The sequence below is a fragment of the Manis javanica genome, chromosome 3, assembly GCF_040802235.1.
Source record: "Manis javanica isolate MJ-LG chromosome 3, MJ_LKY, whole genome shotgun sequence".
In the NCBI taxonomy this organism is placed as follows: domain Eukaryota; kingdom Metazoa; phylum Chordata; class Mammalia; order Pholidota; family Manidae; genus Manis; species Manis javanica.
The window spans coordinates 213,776,744-213,800,789 of record NC_133158.1 but is presented as its reverse complement, the minus strand read 5'-3'; the positions used below and the strand labels follow the sequence as shown (position 1 = coordinate 213,800,789).

The 24,046-nt window shown below is 38.7% G+C and overlaps 1 protein-coding gene across 1 annotated transcript; it reads left to right on the top strand.

Annotated features, from left to right (window-relative positions):
• The first annotated feature begins 7,853 nt into the window (after positions 1-7,853).
• On the top strand, positions 7,854-19,835 carry LOC108384470 (disintegrin and metalloproteinase domain-containing protein 20-like). The gene is made up of 2 exons (XM_036998844.2): positions 7,854-7,982; positions 17,331-19,835. Exon 2 carries the CDS (start codon positions 17,451-17,453, stop codon positions 19,581-19,583), a length of 2,133 nt encoding a protein of 710 aa, XP_036854739.2. The 5' UTR covers positions 7,854-7,982; positions 17,331-17,450; the 3' UTR covers positions 19,584-19,835.
• The last annotated feature ends 4,211 nt before the right edge of the window (positions 19,836-24,046 follow it).

Here is a 24,046-nt window from a genome sequence, read left to right as displayed (position 1 = left end):
TTGTGTACTGAGGGGTTATTCCATTTCTTCTACATTGTCAAATTTGTTGGCATACAATTGTTCATATTAGTCTTTTATGATCCTTTATGTTTCTACTGTTATCAGTTGTAACTTCTCTTTTACTTCTTTCTTTTTATTGAATGTTCTTTTTTTTTCATAGCGAGTTTAATAAAGGTTTGTCAATTTTATCTCTTCAAAGAACCAGCTTTTAGTTTCATTGATCATTTTTATTGTCTTTTTGGTCTGTTTCATTGATTTCTACTCTAATTTTTGTTATATCCTTCCTTCTACATACTGTGGGTTTCATTTGTTCTTTTCCTAATTCCTTGAGGTCCAATATTGGGTTGTTTATTTGAGATATTTCTGCTTCCTGCTGCAGCACTTATTGCTGTGAACTTAACTCTTAGAATTGCTTTTGCTAGATCTCATAAGTTTTGGTATATTGTTCTTCCATTTTCATTTGTCTCAAGGGTTGTTTGTTTTTATCTTTTTATTTGCCTTCCACATATTTGTGAATTTTCCAGTGTTTATCTTGTAATTAATTTCAAGTTTCATGCCATTGTAATCAGAAAGATATTTAATATTTTTTAATCTTAAATTTACTGAGACTTGGTCTGTTCCCTGACACTTGATCCTGCAAAATGTTCCATGTGCAAGAGAAAAATGTATCTTCAGTTGCTTTTGGATGCACTGTTCTGTACGTATCTGTTATGTCCATCTGGTCACATGTGTCACTTAAGGCTAATGTTTCTGTATTAATTTTCTGTCTGGATGACCTGTCCATTGATGTAAGGAGAGTATTAAAGTCCACCACCACCGCGGTATTGTCGTTTTCTCCTTTTAGGTCAGGCAATATGTATGTATTTAGGTGTGTCTACACTGTGTGCATAAATATTTACAAACATTATGTCCTCTTGTTGAATTGACACCCTTTTCATTATATAATGTCCTTCTTTGTCTCTTATCACAGTCTTTGTTTTACGGTTTATTTTGTCTCAGGTAAGTATTGCTACCCCAGCTTTCTTTTGGTTTCCGTTTGCAGGGAATAGCTTTTCTATCCCTTCACTGTCAGTGTGTGCGTCCTTACAGCAGAGGTGAGTCTCTTCTAGGCAGCACATCGACGGGGGTCTTGTTTTTTATTTTTAAACAAAAAAAAAGATTAAGTTCTTTTAACATTTCTTGTAAAGCCAGTTTAGTGGTGATGAACTCTTTAAATTTTTTAATCTATTTAACCACTCTACATCTTTAAATTGGAGTATTATGTCCATTTACATTAAAAGCAATTATTGCCTTTTTGCTAATTGTTGTCTGGCTGTATTTTAGTTTATTTCTGTTCCCTTCAACTTCTCCTGCTTCTTTCCTTTGTAGTTTAATTACTATTTTTTAGTGGCATGCTTAGATTCATTTCATTGTATCTTTTGGGTATCTACTATAGGTTTTAGCTTTGTAATGACCACGAGAATTACATTTAATACTTATTAAATTGTCTAAATTTATTACAGTTCACTTTAAATTATAAAAAGTTTAATTTTGAATGCATCCTAATCTCCAGCTTTTACTTCCTCCCAACATTTTATGTGTTTGATGTCACATTTTACATCTTTTTATTTTGTGTATCTCTTAACTAATTATTGTGGTTATGGTTATTTTTGCAACCTTTGTCTTTTAACATTTATGGTAACTTTATAATTCATTGCCATTATATGTATTAACCCTTATTAGTGAGATTTATCATTTATACTTGCATATTTTCTTGTTACTAATTAGAACCCTTTCTTTTCAGCTTAAAGGAGTTCCTTTAACATTTCTTGTAAGGCCAGTTTAGTGGTGGTGAACTCATTTAGCTATTGCTTCTTTGGAAAAGTCTTAGCTCTCCTGCAATTCCAAATGATACCTTTGCTGGGTAGACTATTCTTGGTTGGAAGTTTTTGTCTTTCAGCAGTTTGAATATACTGCATCACTTCCTTCTGGACTGCAGATTAAAAATTTGTTCTTAGCCTTATGAAGTTTCCCTTGTATTTAAAAAATTGTTTTTCTCTTACTTTGAAGGTTCTTTGTCTCTAATTTTTGACATTTGAATGGACAGGCATATCTCATTCTATTACCCTTCAGTTTATTGCCATCTGCACATATATTCTAGGCTGAAAGTCTGTGGCAACCCTACATCGAGCAAGTCTACCAGCTCCATTTATCCAACAGCATTTACTTATGTCTCTGTCACATTTTAGTAATTCTCATAATTAAACATAACAGCTAATAGACAATTTTAAAAAATCACACATATCAAGAGGAAGAAATTATGACTGGTAATAAAGAGGAAACAACAACAAAGCTACTAAAAGAGAAGCTAAAAGCCATCTAAAGCATGATCCAGAGAGTGGAAAAGATGATAGTGCACAAAAGAGCACTATGATTATGATTTTAGAGAAAAATGGAAGGTAAACAAACCATGTAAAAGAAGGTAAATTTATTTCACCCAAAAACTGGCATCTATGCAAAATCACCAGCAATATATTCTAGAGCTGAAAGATAAAAATATCTAAAGTCAGGAAATCAGTGAACAGTTTGAATTATAGACTGCAATATGCAGTTGACTAGATGAGTGGACTAGGCGAATAGGACAACGTATGTAGGAAGGGGCAGGGAACTTCCATGCCCTCTCCAGACACACTATTTTCTCTGCATCTCCATACAGAAGCACCCCAAACGTCATCCTTTTGAAGGCTATGGAGGCTTCCATTACCTATTAAATTATTGGCCATTGGTGATTCAACTCAATCTCCAGCTCCTTTCCCCTCCGCAGAGGTGGGGGGCTGGGTAAGACAAAGCTCCAATTCTCTAAACATGGTTGACTTCACTGGCAGTCAGCCCCCCATCCCAGGGTGGGTGGTCTCCAAAAGCCACCTCATAAGCAAAACAAAAGACAACGTGACTTGCTCTCCTCACTTAGGAAGCCTGTAGAAGTTTAGGAGCTTTGGGCTGGAAACTGGAATGAAGACCAAATACATATTTTTCTTACTAAAAAATCACAATATCACAAAATCAAACCTGGAAAAAAAAAAGGATGTATTTCTAGTAATAAGTCAAGGAAGAATCAAAACAGAAATTAGAAAAATTTTTGAACTGAAATACAAACAGCTACAACTTATGTAAATTGCATAGTATTCAACCAAAGCAGTGTTGTAAGGAAAATGTTAGGTATATAAATATATATGTTAAAAAACAAAAGACTGAAGATGCATTGACTTAACTTTTTATGTCAAGAAATTAAAAAAACCACAAATGGATCTCAGGCCATTAGAAAGTCATAATAAAACTAAGAGAAGGGGTCAATGAATTAAAATAAATACACAATGGAGAAAATCAGCAAAGAGAAATTTGATTTATTGAATAAACTTTCAAAATACTGGTTGCCATGAGCAGAAATGAAAAGGGAGCATAACAATAGAATACAGGTAATGAAAAATATGAGCAGTTTTTTACCAATAAATTTGACATTTCAGATAAACAAGTTCATTGAACAATCTAAATTACCAAGCCAACATTAGAAAGAAACATTAAAGAGATGAATTAGTGTTACAAAGAATTGGCCAGACCCAGATAACTTTTTAGTGAAATCTTCCAAAAATATAAGAAATACTTGACATGAACTTGCCAGAACTTTCAGGAAAAGGAATAGCTCCAAAGTCTTTTTATGGGTCTTGGAGTCTCTTAATTCTCAAACCTGAAGATCATGACACATTAAAAATTTTCTAAGAGTACACCTAATGTAATTAAAATGTTTATACAGCAAGTATCAGCATTTTTTGTAAACAATAGTGCATCATCATGATCAAATGGTTTAAGTTTTAGGTATTTTTTATCACTAGAAGACCAATTTCTGTAATTCACAGTAACAGAGTACCTGAAAACCATATCTTAATAGTTGCAAAAAAGTTATTTCATCAAGTCAATACCCATTCATAAAATAGAGGTTGGTTTTCTTATTATAATCGAGTCTATCTAAAAAAAAAAAATGACCGAAACATACGTACAGGTAACATCATGTATAATGGCAAACCATATGAAAATTTCTGACACTGATGTAGGGACAGAGATGTCACCTCCTGGCCACCTCGTCTGAACACGTCACTGGATGTGCTAGACCAAATAATATGAAAAGTAAAAGAAAGAAAGTGGTATAAGGATGAAAATGAAAGAAATAAAGTGGTTGTCATTCACAACTGGCCTTGAATTTTGCGAAAATAAGACAAAACCAAGTGAGTTCTGCCTGCCCCCCACCGCCCCCACCCTCCAATCCAGCTATGCCAGAAAATGAGATGGTTCTGTCAGGCTAACAAGAGCCCCAAATAAAATGGAGTTGTGGCCGTGTGTAGACAGGAGGCTGCACACGTACTCTGTGTCCTCAGAAAACCACAAAATGAAATCTATGGTCCAAGGCAGAGCCAGTCCCTGATGTGGTCCTGCACCTGCGGGAAATCAACCAATCAGCCACAACCTGCATCAACCAATCAGGACTAAGCAAGCTTACATCCCTCATTTACATAATGAACCAGTGTAGGAACCTGGGCAAAAACTTTCACTATGAAAAACTCCCTTTCTGTGTTGCCTCAGATAGTACTTTTGATTCATAGCCAAGGTTTGCAATCATTTTTAGCAATAAAGTTCTCCTCAATTAAAGGTCCTGTTTTACAGAGAAATTTGTGAACACAATTATACCTAGAAAATAATTAAAATTATTTAGTTAATGGAGCAAGTTGCTGATTATGAGGTCAGTGTTCCCTGCTCATGTTCTACCTACCAGCAATAAGCAGATAGAAATGAAACCGAAAATTAGTTTCATTTATATTAGTATCAAGTATAACATTTATGTAATATATACATATATCAAATCATTATGTTGTACACCTGAAACTCACATAATGTTATGTATGAGTTGTATCTCAATTAAAAAAAAATAGCTGAGACTTTGCCAGAAGTATAAGCTGGTGGGACAGACCAAAGACCTCAAGAACAAAAATAAATGATTTTTATTTCATTCTCAAGATTGCTAGGAAAGTAGCAGCAGAAGAAACAGTTCCTATAAGTAGAGAGAATTCACTATGTCTTGCACATTCTCATGGCACTTGGGCCCCTGAGCCCTGCTGCAAATGAATCCAAGAACCAAACTGTTCTGAAACCATAGCCCATTCCCTCCAACTCAAACATTGAGAAGATCAAAGAGTTTAGTCCTTTGCAGGAGGTCAGGAGTTGGGATAACTGCAGGCAAACTGAATCTAATCAAAGCTGTAGTCTAGCACCAGCTCAACACCATCTTTGTAGACGCAGCCACAGCCCAACTTGAGCTTGGTCCTACCACCAGCACCATTTGCCAAGAGACCAGAAGGAGTCATCCATGCCCCTTAAAGCTGGCCTTTAGACTTAATTCTATCTGTGGATCTTGAAGTAGCCCTGTATCCTAGTTCTTGCCCCTTCCCCCTGGAGTCCAGAAGTCTTGCTTGCCCAGGGAACTGCTGGGATGTATGCCTGTTTGTGTCTCTGGAGGCAGACCTGCAAACCTTGGCTAGACTGCAGACTTTGAGTGGCCCTGGTACCCAGCTCAAGCCCCTTCTACCTGTGGTCGAGAGCATTCTTGCCTATGGAAGAATCCACCTGGAGCTATGCCCATCCATTCCCAAGGACAGACACACCCACCTGGCTCCAGCTGAGGATCTCGTAGAGGCCCTGTAATCCAATGAAAGCCCCTCTCAGCTGTAGTCCAAGAGCAGCTCTGCCCCCTCTGGGAACTGTCAGGAGACATGCATACCAGTGCCCCTGGTACCACACTTGCCAACCTTTGTACAGCTGTGGACTTGGAAGCATCCTGTAACCTGTCTGCATGTCTTCTCAGTCCTTCTGTACAGAAACAGTTCTGTCCACATATGGACCTGTCCATGACCTGGTGGGAGCCTCCCAGGGGCAGGCAGAAGCCACACACATCTGACACTTATAACAGGCCCAACATTTGGAAATCCAACTGCAGACCATGAAACGGACCTTTGTCGCAGTGCCAGCTCTACTGCCCAAGCTCCTGGAGGCAGTCTTGTTCTACAAGGAACCAGACAGGACCCACCCAGCCCTAATGCACAGTGAAGAGGCCCACCAACAAACCACATGACCAAGCACAAACCCCACTCAGCTGTGATTTTGGAGGCAATACCCTCAGCCCAAGGACTTGGCGGGAGGTGATGAGCTGCCAGAACCAGCCTGTAGAGACTGGAAGGTATATTTACTCCTTCAACTGCACAGGCATCAATGCAAGGTTTCATGGATCACAAATAATCAGGCAAACATGGCACCACTAAAGAAAACTAATGAAGCTCTGGTAACTGACCCTAAAGAAATGGAGATCTGAGAGTTGCCTGGTAAAGAATACAAAATAATTATGCTAAAGAACTCACTGAGTTGCAAAAGAACCCATAGACAGCTAAATAAGATCAAGAAAACAAAACATGAGAAAAATCAAAAGTTTCATAGAGAAAAAGAAACCATAAAAAAGAACAGAAATCCTGAAGCTGAAAAATACAATGACAACACTAAAAACTGCCCTAGAGAGCCTCACAGACAGACAAACATGAAAAACAAAGATCGGCCAACTTAAAGACCAGTATTTAAAATTACCCAGTAAAGAGAACAAAAAGAATAAAAAGTAAAAGGAGCAAAGGAAACACACGGGACTTAGGGAAGAAATCTACACATTATGGGAGACCCAGAACGAGAAGAGACAGAGAAAGGAGCAGAAAGTTTATTTAAAGAAATAATGGCTGAAAACTTCCCGTATTTTGGGGAGGGATGTGGACGTTCAGTTTCATGACATTTCAAAGGATTCCAAGTTAGATCAATGCAAAGAGGATTACCCTGAGACACATTAGAATCAGACTGTCAAAAGTCAAAGACAGAGAGACGATTTTGAAAGAAGCAAGAAATAAATGAGTTACCACGTACAAGGGAACTCCCAGAAGCAAGCTGCGGATATCTCAGCAGAAATCTTGAAGGCGGGGAGGAAGTGGGATGATACACTGAAAATGCTATGAGGGAAAACTGCAAACCAAGAATACCATAACTGACACAATCGTTCTTCAGAAGTGGAGAGGTAAACATATTCCTAGAAAAACAAAAGCTGAGGGAATTAATCACCACTAGAACTGTCTCACAAATAATGCTAGAGGAATTTCCTACATTTGAAAAAGAAGCATATTAAGTAATCTAAGTAACAACATGAAAACATATGGAAGTATATGTCAGAATACTTTAATATGCTGGTGGGACAGTAAGTCACAGTAAGTCACCTTTAGCTATTATAAAATTAAGATGAAAGTATAAAAAAATAACTATGATTACAATAATTTGTTAGTGGATACACCATACAAAAAGATGTAAATTTTGTCACCAGTAGCATTACTACTAACGGGCTTGAATTGTTATTTGACATTATGAAGTTTTAGGTTATCATTGATATGTGGATTCCTTAGAAGAAGTTTTATAATAAGGGCAAACTTTTTTCTGGACCTCAAAGTAGCTGATATGTGCTATTATATGGCTCAACATTAAGGAAACAGCACAGAATCATAGCATGTGCAAAGATACTGAAATTGAAGTGATCATTGAATATATGTGGAGACCAAAGAATGGGCCTGAGGAAGCCTGTCTGACTTACTCATGTTGAAGATAAATCAGAAATAAAGCTGTAGGAAGAAGGGAGAGCCAGACTGGGGGGAGGCGGGGGGCAGTTCGAAATGCAGTAGTCATGGTCTGTAGAACTGAGGCAGTCTTGTTGCTAAGCAACTGAACCTATGTGCTCATAAAGGGAAAGACGCAGGAAGAGATTTGTGTCCCTCTGTCATACTGGGTGTCAAAAATCTTTCATGAAAATGAGAATACAAACCATCTATGTGTAACTTCATAACAAGAAAGGATAAGAGAAACCACCGACTCTTCTACTGGTAAGTCATTCAAGAGTTGGGCTGTAAAGAAGAATTAAGTATTTAGTCATGTATGTATTAGTACACGTACACACACCAGAAATTTTTGTTACCAATTTTTCAGATCCTACTGAGAGTACAAGTCCTATATATAAGTCCTACATATATTTTCTCATCTATTGTATTGTATTCTTTGATATCCTCTAAATTTACTTTTGAAAGGTCTTAGCTTACATTCTATAAAATACTGAATAAAGCTATAAATTGGAGTGAGAGGGAAGTTGACAATTAGAACCCTGGTATTCATGTATTTGAAGGAATTTTGGGAAGTAAAGAATTAATCATAAAGAGAAAATCTTTCAGTATACTCTAATGTATCATTAGAGAACATGGATTAGATTTTGATTAATGCTAGTTCAAATCTTCATGAACATGTGGTATTATTCAGATACTGAGTGTCTGGAATTCCTAAAATAATATAATGATTATAAAGAAAACCTGGCTGGCTCACATATTTTTGGAGTCTGTTCCCCTACCTTTTCACAAGCTCAAGGAATCAATGGTTTAGGGCCTTTCTCAATAACACAATATATATCATAATCTTTCCCTTCACAGAAAACTACACCCTTTAATAAGGAAAAAAAAGATACAGATATAGGTGAATTGAGATACAGTAAGTGCATCAAGATATTAGGATCTTAATCACATGTTAGGTATCTTTGCCCCACATGCTTCGTCTGGTGATGCCACCTTTCTTTATGGGCTACTGACATTTTTGTGAAATGTGGTATCCCTTTTAGCAGCGGGAATTTTCCCAAGTGATTTAAGCTCCAATCTCACTTGATGGCCATGATCGCCTTCAGCCTGAATATGCTTCTCCCCATCAATATGAATCTACATAGGACAGTTTAAGACAAATAAATTCTTCATTAAATCAGGCTAAAATGATGAATCCTTGGTTTAGCAACATAAACTAACTTGATTTAAAGTCAACAATAATACATAGTATATAGATCTTCAGCCACAGGCAATGTGAGGTAATGAAGAAAGAGTTACGAATACATCCTGCAAAGAAATTACAGTGAAAGAATAGGAGGGTTTGAAACAATTATCTGCTGATGAATTCATCCTTTAGTCTGGGGACTCAGGATAAAACACCCAAATGCTGACTGTGTTTCCTCATTTTTGGCATCCCATATCCATATTGTTTTGTGGGGGATTTGGCCCAGCAGCTTCGACCACGTTGTTGTAAAAAGAAAAAGCCAGGGACTGTGGAAACCCAGTTTGGGTTCAGGATTTGGCAAACTGTGATTGAATTGATGGGGTCGGAGCTTGGTTGCCTAAAAAAGACAATCTCAGGAAAAGCATAAAAATAAAAAAGAATCATTTCAGCTTTCTATGAATTTGAGGGGTAAATTCAGATGAAGAAAATACATTGAGGTTCGTGCAGGATTGACTGGACAGTGTATGGAAGAGAAGGAAATCTCAGCAGCAATGCACGAGATGGTTCCCAGCATAATGGCTCAGAAACGTCTGAGATCAGAAGCAGTGGGGCTCCAGCTGCCGGACAAAACTGCACGGGAGGTTCTGAGGTGGGGAAGCTTCCATGTCACGGAGCTTCACAGTGTTGCCAGACAGCTTTTAACAAAACCTGCAGGTTTGGGGAGTTCTCTGGGAAAGCATGAATAGAACCATGATAAAAGGAAGATCATAAAAGGAAGATTCCAGAAATAGCAGTACTTTTCCATAATGTCCGTATGTTAGCCATTCTAACAGATACATAATGATAGTTCACTCTGGTGGTTTGAATTTACATTTCTCTAACGACTGGTTATGTTGATATTTTCATTTCCTAGTAGCCACGTGCGTACCCTCTTCAATGAAATGTCTGCTGAAGTATTTTGATTATATTCTAATTGGATTGCTTGTTTTACTGATATTGTCTTTCAAGAGGGCTTTGTATACCACAGACACAGTTCTTTATCAGATATATGCTTTGAAACTAAGTTCTTCGTTTATATAGTTTGTCTTTTCCCCCAGCTTTATGGAGACATAATTGACATACGACATTGTGTAAGTTTAAGGCGTACACTATGATGATGCACATATGTGCAAATTAATTACCATAAAGAGGTTAGGTAAACAGTCACCATCTCAAATCATTATGATCACTTTTTGCATGTGTGTGGTAAGAATATTTAAGACTTACTCCTTTAGCAATTTTCAAATATACAATACAGTTTTGTTAACTATAAACATTATCCTGTACATTAGATCCCCAATATTTATTCAAATTATAACTGAAGTTTGACCAATATCTCCCCATTTCACCCACCCCCAACTCCCAGTAACCTCCACTCTTTGCATAATGCCCTGGAGGGCCAGCTATGTTGTCACAAATGGAAGGATCTCCTTTGTCATAGCTAACATTCTATTTTGTATTATATATATATTTGCATATAATTTGGCCATAAAATCCCATTATATATATATATATAAAATATATAAACACATGTATCTATATTCATGTGTCACTATTTTTATGTGTCTGTGTCTATTTTATGTCAGTACCATAGTTTTGATTATTATAGCTTTGTAGTATGAAGTCATTAAATCACAGTTTTTAATCATTTTATGTCTATCAATATTATTCAAACATAAAATTCCATTATACAAATAATATTTATAAATAGCATTCCTTCATATATATATATATATTGAATATTATTCAATCATAATGCTCCACTTTATATGGAATGTAAGTCAGCCATAGAAAAGATCTTTTGTAAAAACAAAGCAATGTAGCCTGACCTTTCAAAAAGTGGGGAATACCTGTAATAACAGGGCTATCATTTCAAGACTGTTTAAATAAGGTTAAAGAAGCCATAGTAAGGGACTGTATTTCATAAGTGTGTTAATTATCTATTGTTGCATAACAAAGTACCAGAACCCAGTGTCTTAAAACGTGTACAGTGGAGCTGTTCTGTATAATACTGTAATGTGGATACAAGTTATTATACTTTTGTCAAAACCCACTCAATATACAGCACAAAGAGTGAACCCTATGGACGTATGGACTTAAGTTAATAATGTATCAATAGTGGTTCATCAATTATAGAAAATGTACTAGACAAGGTGTTAATGATGGGAGAAACTGGAGAGGGGACATGAGGGGCATGGAAAATCTTTGTACTTTCTGTTCATTTTTCTGTAAAACTAAAACTGCTCTAAATATAAAATCTATTAATTAAACACACATACCTTTTCTACATCACCTTTTCCATAGATTAAACATTAAATCCAGTTTAGCTGGATTCTTTAGTCAGGATCCCACGAGATTATAATGCAAGTATGTATTCCTATGTAGAGGGTCATCTCATTAAAAATAGGCCTCCAACTTCACCTGGCTTGTGGCCTCAAGACTGAGGGTCCCGTCTCCTGCTAGCTGGAAGCCACTCACTGTGCCTTTTACAGAAGGTGGTCCACCATGTGGCTCTATCCTTTTTTAAATCCAGCATTGGGACCTCTCATCTCAATTTGTTGAACAGTCTGATAAAAAGATATTATGGATATATAAAAAGATACTTATATAAACTGTTTTGACTGATTTATATGAACTAGTAAACTGTGTATCTATTACATAAAGAAAACTCAATATTTATAGGACAAAATTCTGTTTTAAATATGCTTCCTTTAACAAAAAATGTTACAGCCACTGCAATTTGGCAATGAGGCCAAGTGAGTTCTCAGTTACATTGATCACCTTGATTCCTGGATTATTATATAATAAAAAACAAAGGATTTAATGGCAGATCTAGTATTTACAATAGAGTCAAATTTAAATGTTTCATATGTTTTGTATTTAAAAAGCTAATGCAGCATTCCTAGTCAAGATTGCAATAGGAAAAATTAGACATTTATTAATTTGGTTTAAAGTCTGTTAAATATTTTCTCCTTCATTTCATCAGTTGGCAAATATAAAGTTAATATAATGGTCTAGTTTATGCAAACCTTCGTTTTATTTTTCTCTTTAAAACTATGGTTAATTTAAATATTCTAATTTTATTCAAATTATTTTACTAGTTAGATAATAACACCTTATTTGGGATTCCAAAATTGTAAATACATTCAAGTAAATTAAGTAGACTATCTTGATAAAAGCTATGAGTATTTATAAAATTACAGATAAAAAAGTCTCAATTATTTCAATCCTATTCCCACAAAGTTATCCTAATGACTTCTTCCCCTCATCTTAGGAAAGATGAGATACTAAAATAGCCACAAATTTGGTATTTGCCATATGTTGTGAATGTAAATTTTATGACTGTCCAATAGCTATTCCAGTTCAAAGCTCGTTGTCTTATTTGACTGATGTTCAACCCTGAAGATCACTCTTCATATCTTAACTCTATTTAAATATTTTTGGACTATGGTTAGTATCCCAAGTATAATCAAGGTAGGCTTTAAATATAATTTCTAGACAATTTATATAAAATGTTTTGTTAATCAAAGCTGTTCTTCAGCCCTGATACAAGCTTGCAATCTTGCAAGTTTTATGAGTTACCATGTCTGTTGACAACAGATAAGCTGTTGCACTTGTTCACGATTTCTACATACCGTAAAAATCAAAGCTTTTTTAGAAATAATTTCTTCAGATGTCACATGTTATTCAAGGGCTCCATCTCACCATCACAGTAACCTTGCAAGCATGTACTTGCATAGTCCACATACGCGCAACTGGTTCTAAACCTTACGAGGACAACTGCTATCCTCCTTTAACATGAGAACGCCAAGAGTCGGTGAAGACCAGCCAGAAAGGCATCCCCACCCGCCTCCCTATCCTCCCAGGAGGCTATCACGAGCCTTTTTCCTCACCTCCCAGGTTCTGATGAGGTATATGACCTTTTACATCACCCTCCCATCCAAGATGCAGCTTCAGCCTATGAAACTCCTTCCTTCAGGGTGAAATCAACTCCTCAGCTCCCTTTGTTCCGACGTCATCCCGTGGGAGGGGATCAGAGGCCGACACTTCTGCTCTTTGCTTTCGTTCGCTGGATAAATAATGAACTGTGTGAATTCAACAAAAGCTCATTTTTTTCCTTTATCGATGTAATGTATCGGCCTTGCTTTAACCTCAGTGTAATAAATAATATCTACTTACAGGAGATAAAGTAGTATTCAAAGTAAGTTTATACTAAAGAAAGTGTCCCAGCTTTTTATCATATAAAGAAGTCTGACTACTTTAACCACAATTAATACCATAAAGACAACTGTTCACTGTGATTTTTTAAAATAAAGATTACTTGTTTATTAAAATGTATTTGTTTTAAAAAGACATCAAGATGACACCACTAATTTGAGTGATATCAGCTATCTTAGCCTGTCTCATAATAACAGATATTGCTCCAATACACCCTCAGATCTTAAGTATTTATGCAACAAAGAAAAACCCAACTGATAGAATTAATTAACTTCAACATTACTCAAAAATATAAGGTAAGGAAAATTTTCCCCAAAAGTGTTTGGATACCTCATCATGCCAACATGTATAGCTGTTGTAACTTGGTTAGAATTAAGTACAGCAAAGTTCTGAAGTCCTCACCACAAGGAAATTCACAAATAACATTTTAATTATTTAAATGTGAATTAATACTTACAAATAAATTTTAATCAGTGTTTTAGATTTTAAAGACTTTAATTTTTATTTTAATTTTACATTTTAATTGGATTACAGTTACCCTTGATAAAAGACTAGTCTTAACTCTAGGTAAGTTCCCCACCAAAAAAAAAAAAAAAAAAAAAAATTACGTATGTTGTCAGTGTGTTTTTCTCACCTGGAGAATATCTTTCATATTGTCAAGAGAGAAAAATGAATCTCATTTTATGGACAAAATACTTTAAAAGGCATGCAAAATAATCTTGTTAAATAGAACCCAAGTTCTGCATCATTACCCATAGTTCTGGGAGGATTAAAAAAAACCGCTAATGGTGCTTTAAACGCCAAACTCTCCATGTTTCAAGAGAGCTAAATCATCCTTGGTCTAAACTTCTAAGGAAGAAAAACAATCAAGACTTGAAAGATCTTCGTAAATGCTCGCTATGTATAATTGTTGCAAAAAGACTCAAATTCTTGGTCTGACTGCTACCGAGACAGATACTGCCGTAGTACATTCTGATCTTGTCGCGCCGTCAGAAAGCTAGAGACCGCGTACACCTTTGCTTTCAAGGAATAAGGTTTCCCTCCCAAAAGGGCAGGCATCACTGGACACAATTCTCTGCTGTATGTTACTGTGAGACCGAATAAAGTATTGAAAGAGACACCAAAAAATGTCATGGTTAAAAAAATGTGCCTGAATATTCTTAATCGTGATATTGTTTTAAACTCCAGGACCTAAGCCAATCAATTCACACGTCCTCATGCAAAGAAAATAGATAAATAAAGATAATGCCTGATATAGATTGCTTGCACTCAGGACATTCGAATAAAGACATATGGCTGGACAATGGATTTCCATGTCCACTGGACTTAATGTATCTTCTCTTTTCCTATTCCATTCTCATCCTCTTTGGACCACTTTCAATTTTAACTCTTTTAAAATGTTCCTATTTGGCTTTTGTCTCATAATTGCCAGTGTTTACCGTTTTATTCCACCTGTTGGATGTATCTGCTCCCCAAGCCGTCAAAACTATTAATCTGAAATCCTCTATGCGCTTTGAGTAGATATTAAGCCCCTAAAAATTATCTGATGACTAATATTTTGCAACTACTCAAAAGAAACCCGAAGGATGTCAGAAAAAAGAGGACACGAGGCAAATTACAGAAATTAGAGCTCAACTATTTTTCTCAGGAAATCATACAAACCATTGCATGATTTGTTCCACTTCCCCTAGGTTAATTTTGCCCGCCATCGTCAGACCGACTAAACACACGTAATTGATTCTTACGGCAACCACAACCAAACATTATTACCTCCCCAGTGTAAACCTCCTCCATTATACTCCTCAGCTAATCTAACAGACTTCCCGTGTTTATCACATGAAAATGTGATATAAATGTGTTTTATAAATGGACAGGTGGTGTTTTTAAATTCTTTCGTAACCCGCTCAGTTGCTCATATTTTATTAAGAGCCTAATGTAGTTACTTACAAGAAGAGATCTAAGACACTAGATTTTTTTTCTCTGTGTACCAGGGTTTTTACTCTGGCCCAAAGTTCCTAAACTAAAATATGTTATACACAATTTCTCTTCCTTGGCTAATATGTTAAGTAATTAAACACCACTCTCTAGCCATTAAATTAAGCCAAAAAGATTGTGCCAGGTTGAATTGTCCCCTAAATTCATGTGTTGGAGTTGTAGCTTCCACTAGCTTCAGAAATTGACCTTTTTTTTGGAAATAGGGCTGTTGAAGTTATAGTGGTTAGGATGAGATTATTCTGGAGTAAGGAGAGCTCCTAATCCTATATGACTGATATCTTAATAAATAGACACATTTGGACAGGAGAAGATGGGGAGATTGGAATCCATGTGAAGACCGGAATTATGGTGCCACAATCAAGGGACAACGTGAGTTGGGAGGAAAGCCCGGCTTGGATCCCCCCTTAGTGCCTGCAGGGATGTATGCCCCTGCGGACTCTATGATCTTAGACTGCATCCTCTGGAATTTTCAGACAAACATTTCCGTTATGTGACTTATTTTGTGCGACTTTGTTACAGCATCCCTAGAAAATTAATAGCAAGGTGAAACCATCATTGTGAAATTTGGTCCTTGAAAATCTAATAGTGGTGAAAGCTGGAGAGAAAGTGAGAAAGCCCACTGAAGGCAAAGGGGCAGATCTGGGGCAGAACTGCCAGGTGCGGGCAACAGGGAGGCAGCGGCAGATGTCAAAATGACAAATGCTGCCGGCTTCCTCTAACCCACAGGTAAACTCGCAAGGATTATAGGTCCCTAGATGGTGTCCACGGCTTATCCCAGTCAACTTGCTAAATGCAGTCTTCCCAGAGCGGCACCTGTTAGCCTCCAACTAGTCAGTTACCTGTTAAATTTTGCCCATGCTGTTTTTTATGATGCCAAATGTATTCAATCTGGGGAACTACCCTAGATTCTGACAGCATGTGTTTGGATTCTGTTATGGTTCAAATTCTCTTTCTTTCTCGAAAGGGAAGTGATTGTTTACCTTAAACTGTTTTTAAGGGCCCTATTTGGCACAATAAAAATGCTACATAAAATTCCAAATTCCATGAACTTTGGAGGTATGTGTGTTTAAAAACCTAAAGTAAAAAAAAAAAAAGCAGCCCCATGTCTCTGTAGAATGTCAGCAATAAAGTAAGAAAAATGAGAGCAGGTGGGGTCAGATGTCTGATAGGCCAAGTAGGTAAGACTTCATGTCTCAACATAGGTGCCAATACATTTTTTGAGATAATTTTTTTGTGTTTTTCTTCGAAGACATGTATGCATACTTTTATTTATGAAAAATAGATGTTTTACTGTTGCACTTGGGAACTGATGACCTTGCAATCCTATAAAATGGGGCTTTGATACCCTGCCCTAGAAGACAATATTACCTTCCTCCCCGCCTTTCAGGATTCTCCCATTTCCTTTACATTTATGAAGGAACTTGGGGTTCCATGTCCAATGCTCACTCTCCTGGCTACTTTGATTCCTTCCATTTTATATGGTTAGAGGTTTTGATAATGCTTTTCTTTTTAAGAGTATAATCAAATAAAAACATCAATACCACAATTCTATTGATTATGGAAATAAGGTATCATTCGTAGACACGAATATTTGCAAAAGAAATCAACGCTTGGACTCTTGTGTATTCATAGGTCTAGATGAAGGGACACACACAGAAGGAATAGGGCAAGTCGTAAACTGTCACATGGAGCCATATACTATGCACAAGGAGAAACAATAATGGTATATGTGAATACTTTTTATATCACTCCTGAGTAATGTGACTCAATATTCATTGGAAAAAGAAAATAATTATATACTGATATTTATACCAGGTCCATATGTATAAATTAAGACCCATTTATCAAACATGATGCATTCAACTTGCCATCAAGATCACATTGTTTTATAAGTGGAAATATTGGTACAAATTCCGACATTGGAGGACAGTATAATGACTCTAATGTGCCCTGCGCCTGGGTTAGTGAGTGTGGACCTATGGCCAAATGTTGTTCTTCTGCACACCCACAATCCCCTGTGGCCACAGCATTAATGAAGGGCAAATGCACTGCAGTATACAGAGTCATGTCATGAGGCAAGAACTAACCCATTTCACCAAACACCCTTCTATCCCCCTTCCACCATAGTCTGCTCATAACCCCGCGCCGTCTGTCCTTTCTATTTTTGCATTCAGTGTTGCTGCTCTGATGGTCTCAGCCAGAGGACAGACTGAAGGGCAGTGCAACATCCAGCCAGCTCAGAGGCAAGGGACACACGGTGACGTTTCCTGTCCTGCCTTCTTCTGCTGTCACCAATGACTGCACATAGTGGCTCCACAATGGCTCTTGGTGAGGTCCTGGTGCACGTGAGGATCCCTCTCCTGGTGCTCAGGATCGGGGTGTGTCTGTTCCTCCCTGCATGGTCCCAGGTCGGGCACTGCCAACGCCATGGGCCCCCAGAGGTGGTGATTCCTTTGAGACATAACAGCGGCATGCAGCTTCCAGGCTGGGTGTCCTACAGCCTGCATTTTGGGGGCCAGAGACGCATTGTCCACATGCAGGTCAAGAGGTTCTTGCTGTCCAGACACCTGCCGGTGTTCACATACACAGCCCAAGGTGCACTCGTGGGGGATCAGCTCTTTGTCCAGAACGACTGCTACTATCACGGGTACGTGGAAGGGGATGCGGATTCCCTGGTTGTCCTCAGCACTTGTTTTGGGGGTTTTCAGGGAATATTACACACAAACGACATGGCTTATGCAATTGAGCCTAAAAGGCTTTCCACCACATTTGAGCATCTGATATATAAGATGGACGGGGAGGAGGCACAGTCCCCACCCACGAGATGCGGATTAACGGATGAAGAAATAGCACAACAGCTGGAGATTCAAGAGAGCAGTGATTCCACGCTGACGCAGAGTGGGTATGAGGGCTGGTGGACCCACAGGCGGTTCCTTGAACTGGCGGTGGTGGTAGACAACAATAGGTATGTTCATTCCATGAGCAACATCTCAGTCGTGCAGAAAGAAGTGTACCTTGTCGTCAATTACATAGGAAGCTATCTGAGTTCACTGGATATTGATGTGGTCTTAATGGGAATTGAGGTGTGGACGGATCAAAACCCCATTCCAGTGGATAACATGGGTAGCCTCCTGTCAGGATTTTGCCGATGGAAGAAAGGCAGCTTTAATACCCGCTTGCCCCATGATATTGCACATGTTTTTGTAAAGAAAGCATATGGCATTCAAGTTGGCTTAGCCTATGTAGGAACAGTATGTAATCCAAATTATAATTGTGGAGTTGCTAGTTTCATGAATGACAATTTTTATGACTTTGCATTTATTGTATCACATGAGATCGGTCATAATTTGGGTATGCCGCATGATGACAAAACGTGTAAATGTGGGAGAAAAACATGCATGATGTTTGCAACCAAATCATCAACAACTAGGTTCAGCAACTGCAGTTATGGCTCTCTGTGGAGCACCATTGCAAAAACCACGTGTTTGCATAGTCCGCCAAATCTAGAGAATATCTTCACACTTGCACACTGTGGGAACAGTGTGGTTGAAGATGGAGAGGAGTGTGACTGTGGCCCCTTACAACAGTGTACAAAAGATCCGTGTTGTCAGTCCAACTGCACTCTGATGCCTGGGGCCACCTGCGCTTTTGGGCGTTGCTGCAAAGACTGCCAGATCCTGCCCTCAGGCAGCGTGTGCAGAGGACAGGTAAATGAGTGTGACCTTCCGGAGTGGTGCAATGGGACGTCCCATCAGTGCCCTGAAGATGTGCACGTGCAGGACGGGGTGCTGTGCATGGACGCCGGCCTCTGCTACGGGAGGAGATGCAATAACCGTGACGAGCAGTGCAGGAGGATTTTTGGCAGAGAGGCCAAGAGCGCCAGTGAGATTTGCTATGCGGCACTGAACACCCGTGGGGACCGCTTTGGCTACTGTGGTTTCAGGGGCTCTGGGTATGTCCCGTGCAACACGTCAGATGTTCTGTGTGGGCGGGTTCAGTGTGAGGACGTGGCCAGAATCCCGCTCCTGAGGGACCACTCCACTGTGCATTCCACGCGCGTCAACGGCGTCACGTGCTGGGGTGCAGACTACCACTTCGGGATGACCACCCCTGATGCTGGTGACGTGAAGGACGGTACAGAGTGCGGGGCAGGGCATATCTGCCTCCAAAGGAGGTGCGTCCCTATGTCAGTTCCAGCACGTGGCTGTTCACCAGAGACCTGCCGTATGCGGGGCGTCTGCAACAACAGAGGGCACTGCCACTGCAAGGGGGGCTGGGACCCTCCCGACTGCCTGGAGAGGGGCCGCGGCGGTAGTGTTGACAGCGGCCCACCCCCACCAACAGGAAGGAATCATAAGTTGCAAGGGAAGATTTACCTGCTGCAACTTTCGTTTGTTCTTTTTTTGTTTATCTATTTTTTTGGTTAATTTTGATTGCATAAAATTTTAAAAAGAAGGGAAAAGAAACAGGAAGAAACAAGAAAAAAATCTTCCAACTTCCTCTAAGCAAGAAAAGAAAATGTCATGATTTTGAAAAAGGAATGCAATCACAAATGAACTCTCCCAGGTTCTGAGTTTTCGGTTCCTGGCAATTGAAAAGGTACAGCAGTGTCACAGATCACGGGCGGAATATCCCCATGCTTTTTTATCATTCAGGATTATAATCATGAGCCATTACAAAATTAGCAGAATATACTAATTCCTGGTGTATGTCTCTTTTTTCCTTTATTTAAACAGTTTCAGTGGTTAAGTTCTTGTTTATCTCGTCTTGGTGTTTCCTAAGCAAAGGCACAGCTCATGGATGAGGTGTGTGTGTGTGTGTGTGTGTGTGTGTGTGTGTGTGTGTGTGTGTGTGTAATTTGCTGTGTCTCAATTCCAAACAGTGTTCCTCTCTGTACTCTCTCTCTTTGTCACACAGGAAATGGGAGCCTATAAATCCAATTTCTCCTAAGACCTCCCCTTATCTATCGATTCCAGTAGGGAACCTAGAGGGAGGCTGGGAACCTGGGGAATTTTCCCCCTAGGCTTCACGTCAGGACATGTGTGTAACTGTTGAACCACTCACTCTGTTGTGTACTTGAAATCAATATAAGATTGTATATCAACAATACTTCAATTAAAAAAGAAGTTCTCATCACAAGAAAAAAATGTGTACATAAATAACAAAGTGTGAAAAGACTTTGAAAGAAAAAATATAAGTTTTGAAAACAAGACCTTTTTGAAAGCTTTACTTCTACGCATCCTGCTAAGGTTAACTGTCAAGCTTTTTGCCTTAAACAGACTGAGAACATTACACACCCCACTGGCATACAGCTGACACTGTTGGAATACTCAGTTTTATTGAGGTTATTTTTTACATAATTCCTTATTGAGTCTGATCTGCATACTAAAAAATGCCCTCATTGTAAATATAATTATTTTATTTCTAGTAAATTTATGGACTTGTGCAATCATGACCACTCTCCAGTTTTAGAGTATTGCCATCATCTGGAAAGATCTCTCATGTCTTTGTCAGTTTATTCTGCAGTGACGTGCCATCCCTAGGTAGGCAAACAGTGAGTCTACAAATTGGCCTTTCTTGTCATTTCATATTGTACAAACCCCATGGTTTCTTAGGCCTAGAATACTGCCTATGAGGTTCACCAAGTAAAATGTACATTTATTGTTTGACTGGTGAACCATTTTCCCTTGTGTGAAGGGACTATGTTTGGGTTACCCATTCACCAATTTGGACATGATACATTGTGTCTAGGTTTTGGCTGGTGTCCGAAACTTCTCCATGATTTACAGGTACATGTTCTTGTATGGACATGTTTTCATTTCCCTTCGATCATACGGTAAGTTTATATGTTGCTCCCTCAGCCTCTCCACGTGTTGCATTCAGTGCTCAATTTCATCTTGCTAATGTATATTTACTTGTCGCTTTATTTGATATCCTCATAAATATTGATTCCAAATTTCTAGAGGTACCTATTATGGCATAGAAGCCTGTAACTCCAGGGGAAAAATATTCTCCCAGCCCAGGGCAAAATACCTTCGAAACTAAAATCAGCCAAAGGGAGAAATAAAGTATGAGAAACCCATTTATTGCTTACAAACAGTCCTCCACTTCTGCCCACCCATGTCTCTCACAAACTGGTTGCAAAAAGGGACCCACCAAACTTCTCAGATCCAGTTATAACCTCAGTCTCCTGACCCTTGTAATCACCTATTTATTTGGAGATGGGCTACTTCTCTCCAACCTTGGGAACACCTGTTGATATGGAGATAGATGCACAGGACCAGGTGAGAGGTTCTGGAAATACTGCAATTTTACCCACAAAGCCCCAACTCGGAATCTATGCACATAGATAAATGCCATCAAATCCATATTTAAGAAAGGGGAGAGGGAGGTGCATGGACATGGGCGGGAGCTGTAGAATGGCTCCGTGCAGTACACGGGGGCTCTGTGCTCAGTATCCCAGGTGCAACTCCTCGAGCTGCTGTGGAGGCCCGAGGAGAGCAGCCCAGGGGCCCTGGCTCCAAACAACACTGGTATCACACCAGACACTCCGTAAAAGATTTGATCGAATTACTGAGTTAGTTTCTATATGTAAATTCTTCAACAAAAAAATTGTGTACTTCTAAAATTCATTTTCCATGTCTGTGACATAATGTTTTACAAAACAGCAATACCAAACATCTTTCCACGTTGGGGAAACCTACATTTCCTTTCCTCACTCACTCTGCCCCCCACACACACACACACATAAACACAAATGATGTTAAACTATTCTGCTTAGGTCAATGCTAGTGAGAGCATTACGAATACAGGGGCTCCATCTACGAGTGGCGGTTTAGCACATCAGTGAAAATTAATCGCACTCTCGTGACGGGGACGATCCCATTTTAAATCTTCCCAACAGACAGCTCCACAGAATGCACTTTCCTCACAATTGATAAGGGAAAATTTTTAAGTGTCCTAAATTAAGTGACATAAGAATGAGGGAGAGAGACGGGACGGTAAACAGTCCAAACACCCCATGTTCCTGGATGAAGTTATTTCAGGGACCACCCCGAAGGTCCCCGGAGCGCCAGACCTCCCTGGCATGTGACTGTGCCCGACCGCAATCAGCAACCAGTCCGCGAGCCCCGTCTGGGGGCCAACCACCTACACCCAGGCTTTCTCCACTTCACCTTAGCCCACCTTCCTCGGCTGCAGCCAGTGTGAATTTAGAGAACTTTCTTTCTTCAGACCCCTCATAAACGTGCCCTGTTTCCTGAGTCTGGTGGGCAGAGGCTGTTTCTGTCAACTGGCCTTGCTGTTGGTGAAGCAGAAACTTCCTGTCCTGAGACTCAGCCCTTTGTTTGGCTGCACCTGTGAAGTCTCAATAAACACTTTTATTTCAGAGATCTCTGTCTTTTAGAGCTTTTCATTTGTTACAATTCTGTTTCCTTCATGTTGTGAACATCACCTTAACAAAGCTTGCTAAGGAACATTTAATGAATATCTTTTCTCTAATGAGTGTAATGCTAAACAGTATTTTAATACAGGCTCTGGTCTATTATTTCACTGTATCCTGTTACTTTTATCTGGATATCTTAGCTTATCACTTACAGTATTCAGCTACTGAAATGTACCCAGTTGGAAAAAATACCCCACAGATTTTCATGCCTAATGTGATTCCTTTTTTCTGCTTTGAGATATTTAGCATCAAGAGGCCACTTTAGCAACATCCCCTCTTTAAATACTTAGCTATTGCATGAATATTTGTCTATCTTGGAGTAAAATACAAAGCAACACTAATCAGACTCTTCTCTGGGTCTGCTCTCTGCTCTGTCTTAAGGGCAAAGGAAATGGCTGTTCAGAAGGCAGCCTGTTATTTTTTTAGTAGTTACAGGATTATTTTGGGTGTCCACAGCATGTCTTTATTCACAATTCTTAAGAATTGTTTTTGGATTTTCCCAACCGTTTTGCACTGTATTTACAGATTTTGCATGAAATGGAAGGGCAGCTAGATCATCACGAGTTTTAATTTCCATGATTTGAAATGCAAGATGTTTGGTGGTAAAATGTTTTTTAAAAAGCTTGAGGATTATTTCTGGGGTTGAATTTATGAGCCTTTGACCCAAACAATTCATTGCTGGTTGACCACAGCTCTTCCACTGTAGGTTCCGCCTCTTAATCAGTATTGAAGGTTATAATTGCAATAGTTCCTTGCACTTATTTCACCAGCGGTGCTTATTGTGGAAATTTAAAATATATCCAAAACCATATTTTTTAATATCTGGGCAGAATTTTATTTTTTGGCCCCAGTTGAAGTCAAGCTCGCTTGTCTAATGTTCTCTGACTCAGCTGTGCAACAATTGGCTCCCTCCTATCTGCATAAAATAAAAAGACGTTTTTTGTTAAATTACATATCTGCTAAGATAAATATTTGCATCTCAGGGAGATTAATTTGTTTTGGGACATGCCTTTTTTTTAATAGGAAATTTTTTCAGTGTTTCTTGTGTTGGTGGTTTTTGTTTCTTCCTATTAGTTTATGATAAGCAGGTTTTGTTTGTCTCTGTCTAAATAATAACTGTGATTTAGTTCTCTGATTAATTAGGACTATTGTTCAAAACATTTCAGTTGATAATACCAGGTTTAGGCAGAGTCTCATTTAGGGTAAGAAGCCTGGTATATGAAACTGGAAAGCTCTGGAGAAGGATAAATGCTTTAGAGGAGTTAGGGTGAGGGGCCAGGGTCAGGGTGAGGTTTCTGGTATGGTTTCAGTTTTCATGGGAACTCACCAAGCTATTATAGCAAATTCTAAACTTTTAACTACTGATACCAGCTGCAAGATAAGGTAATTAAGCTTCTGGACATGCATGTTGTCAATCACTTCTCAAAACAAGAAGGGATTTTGTAG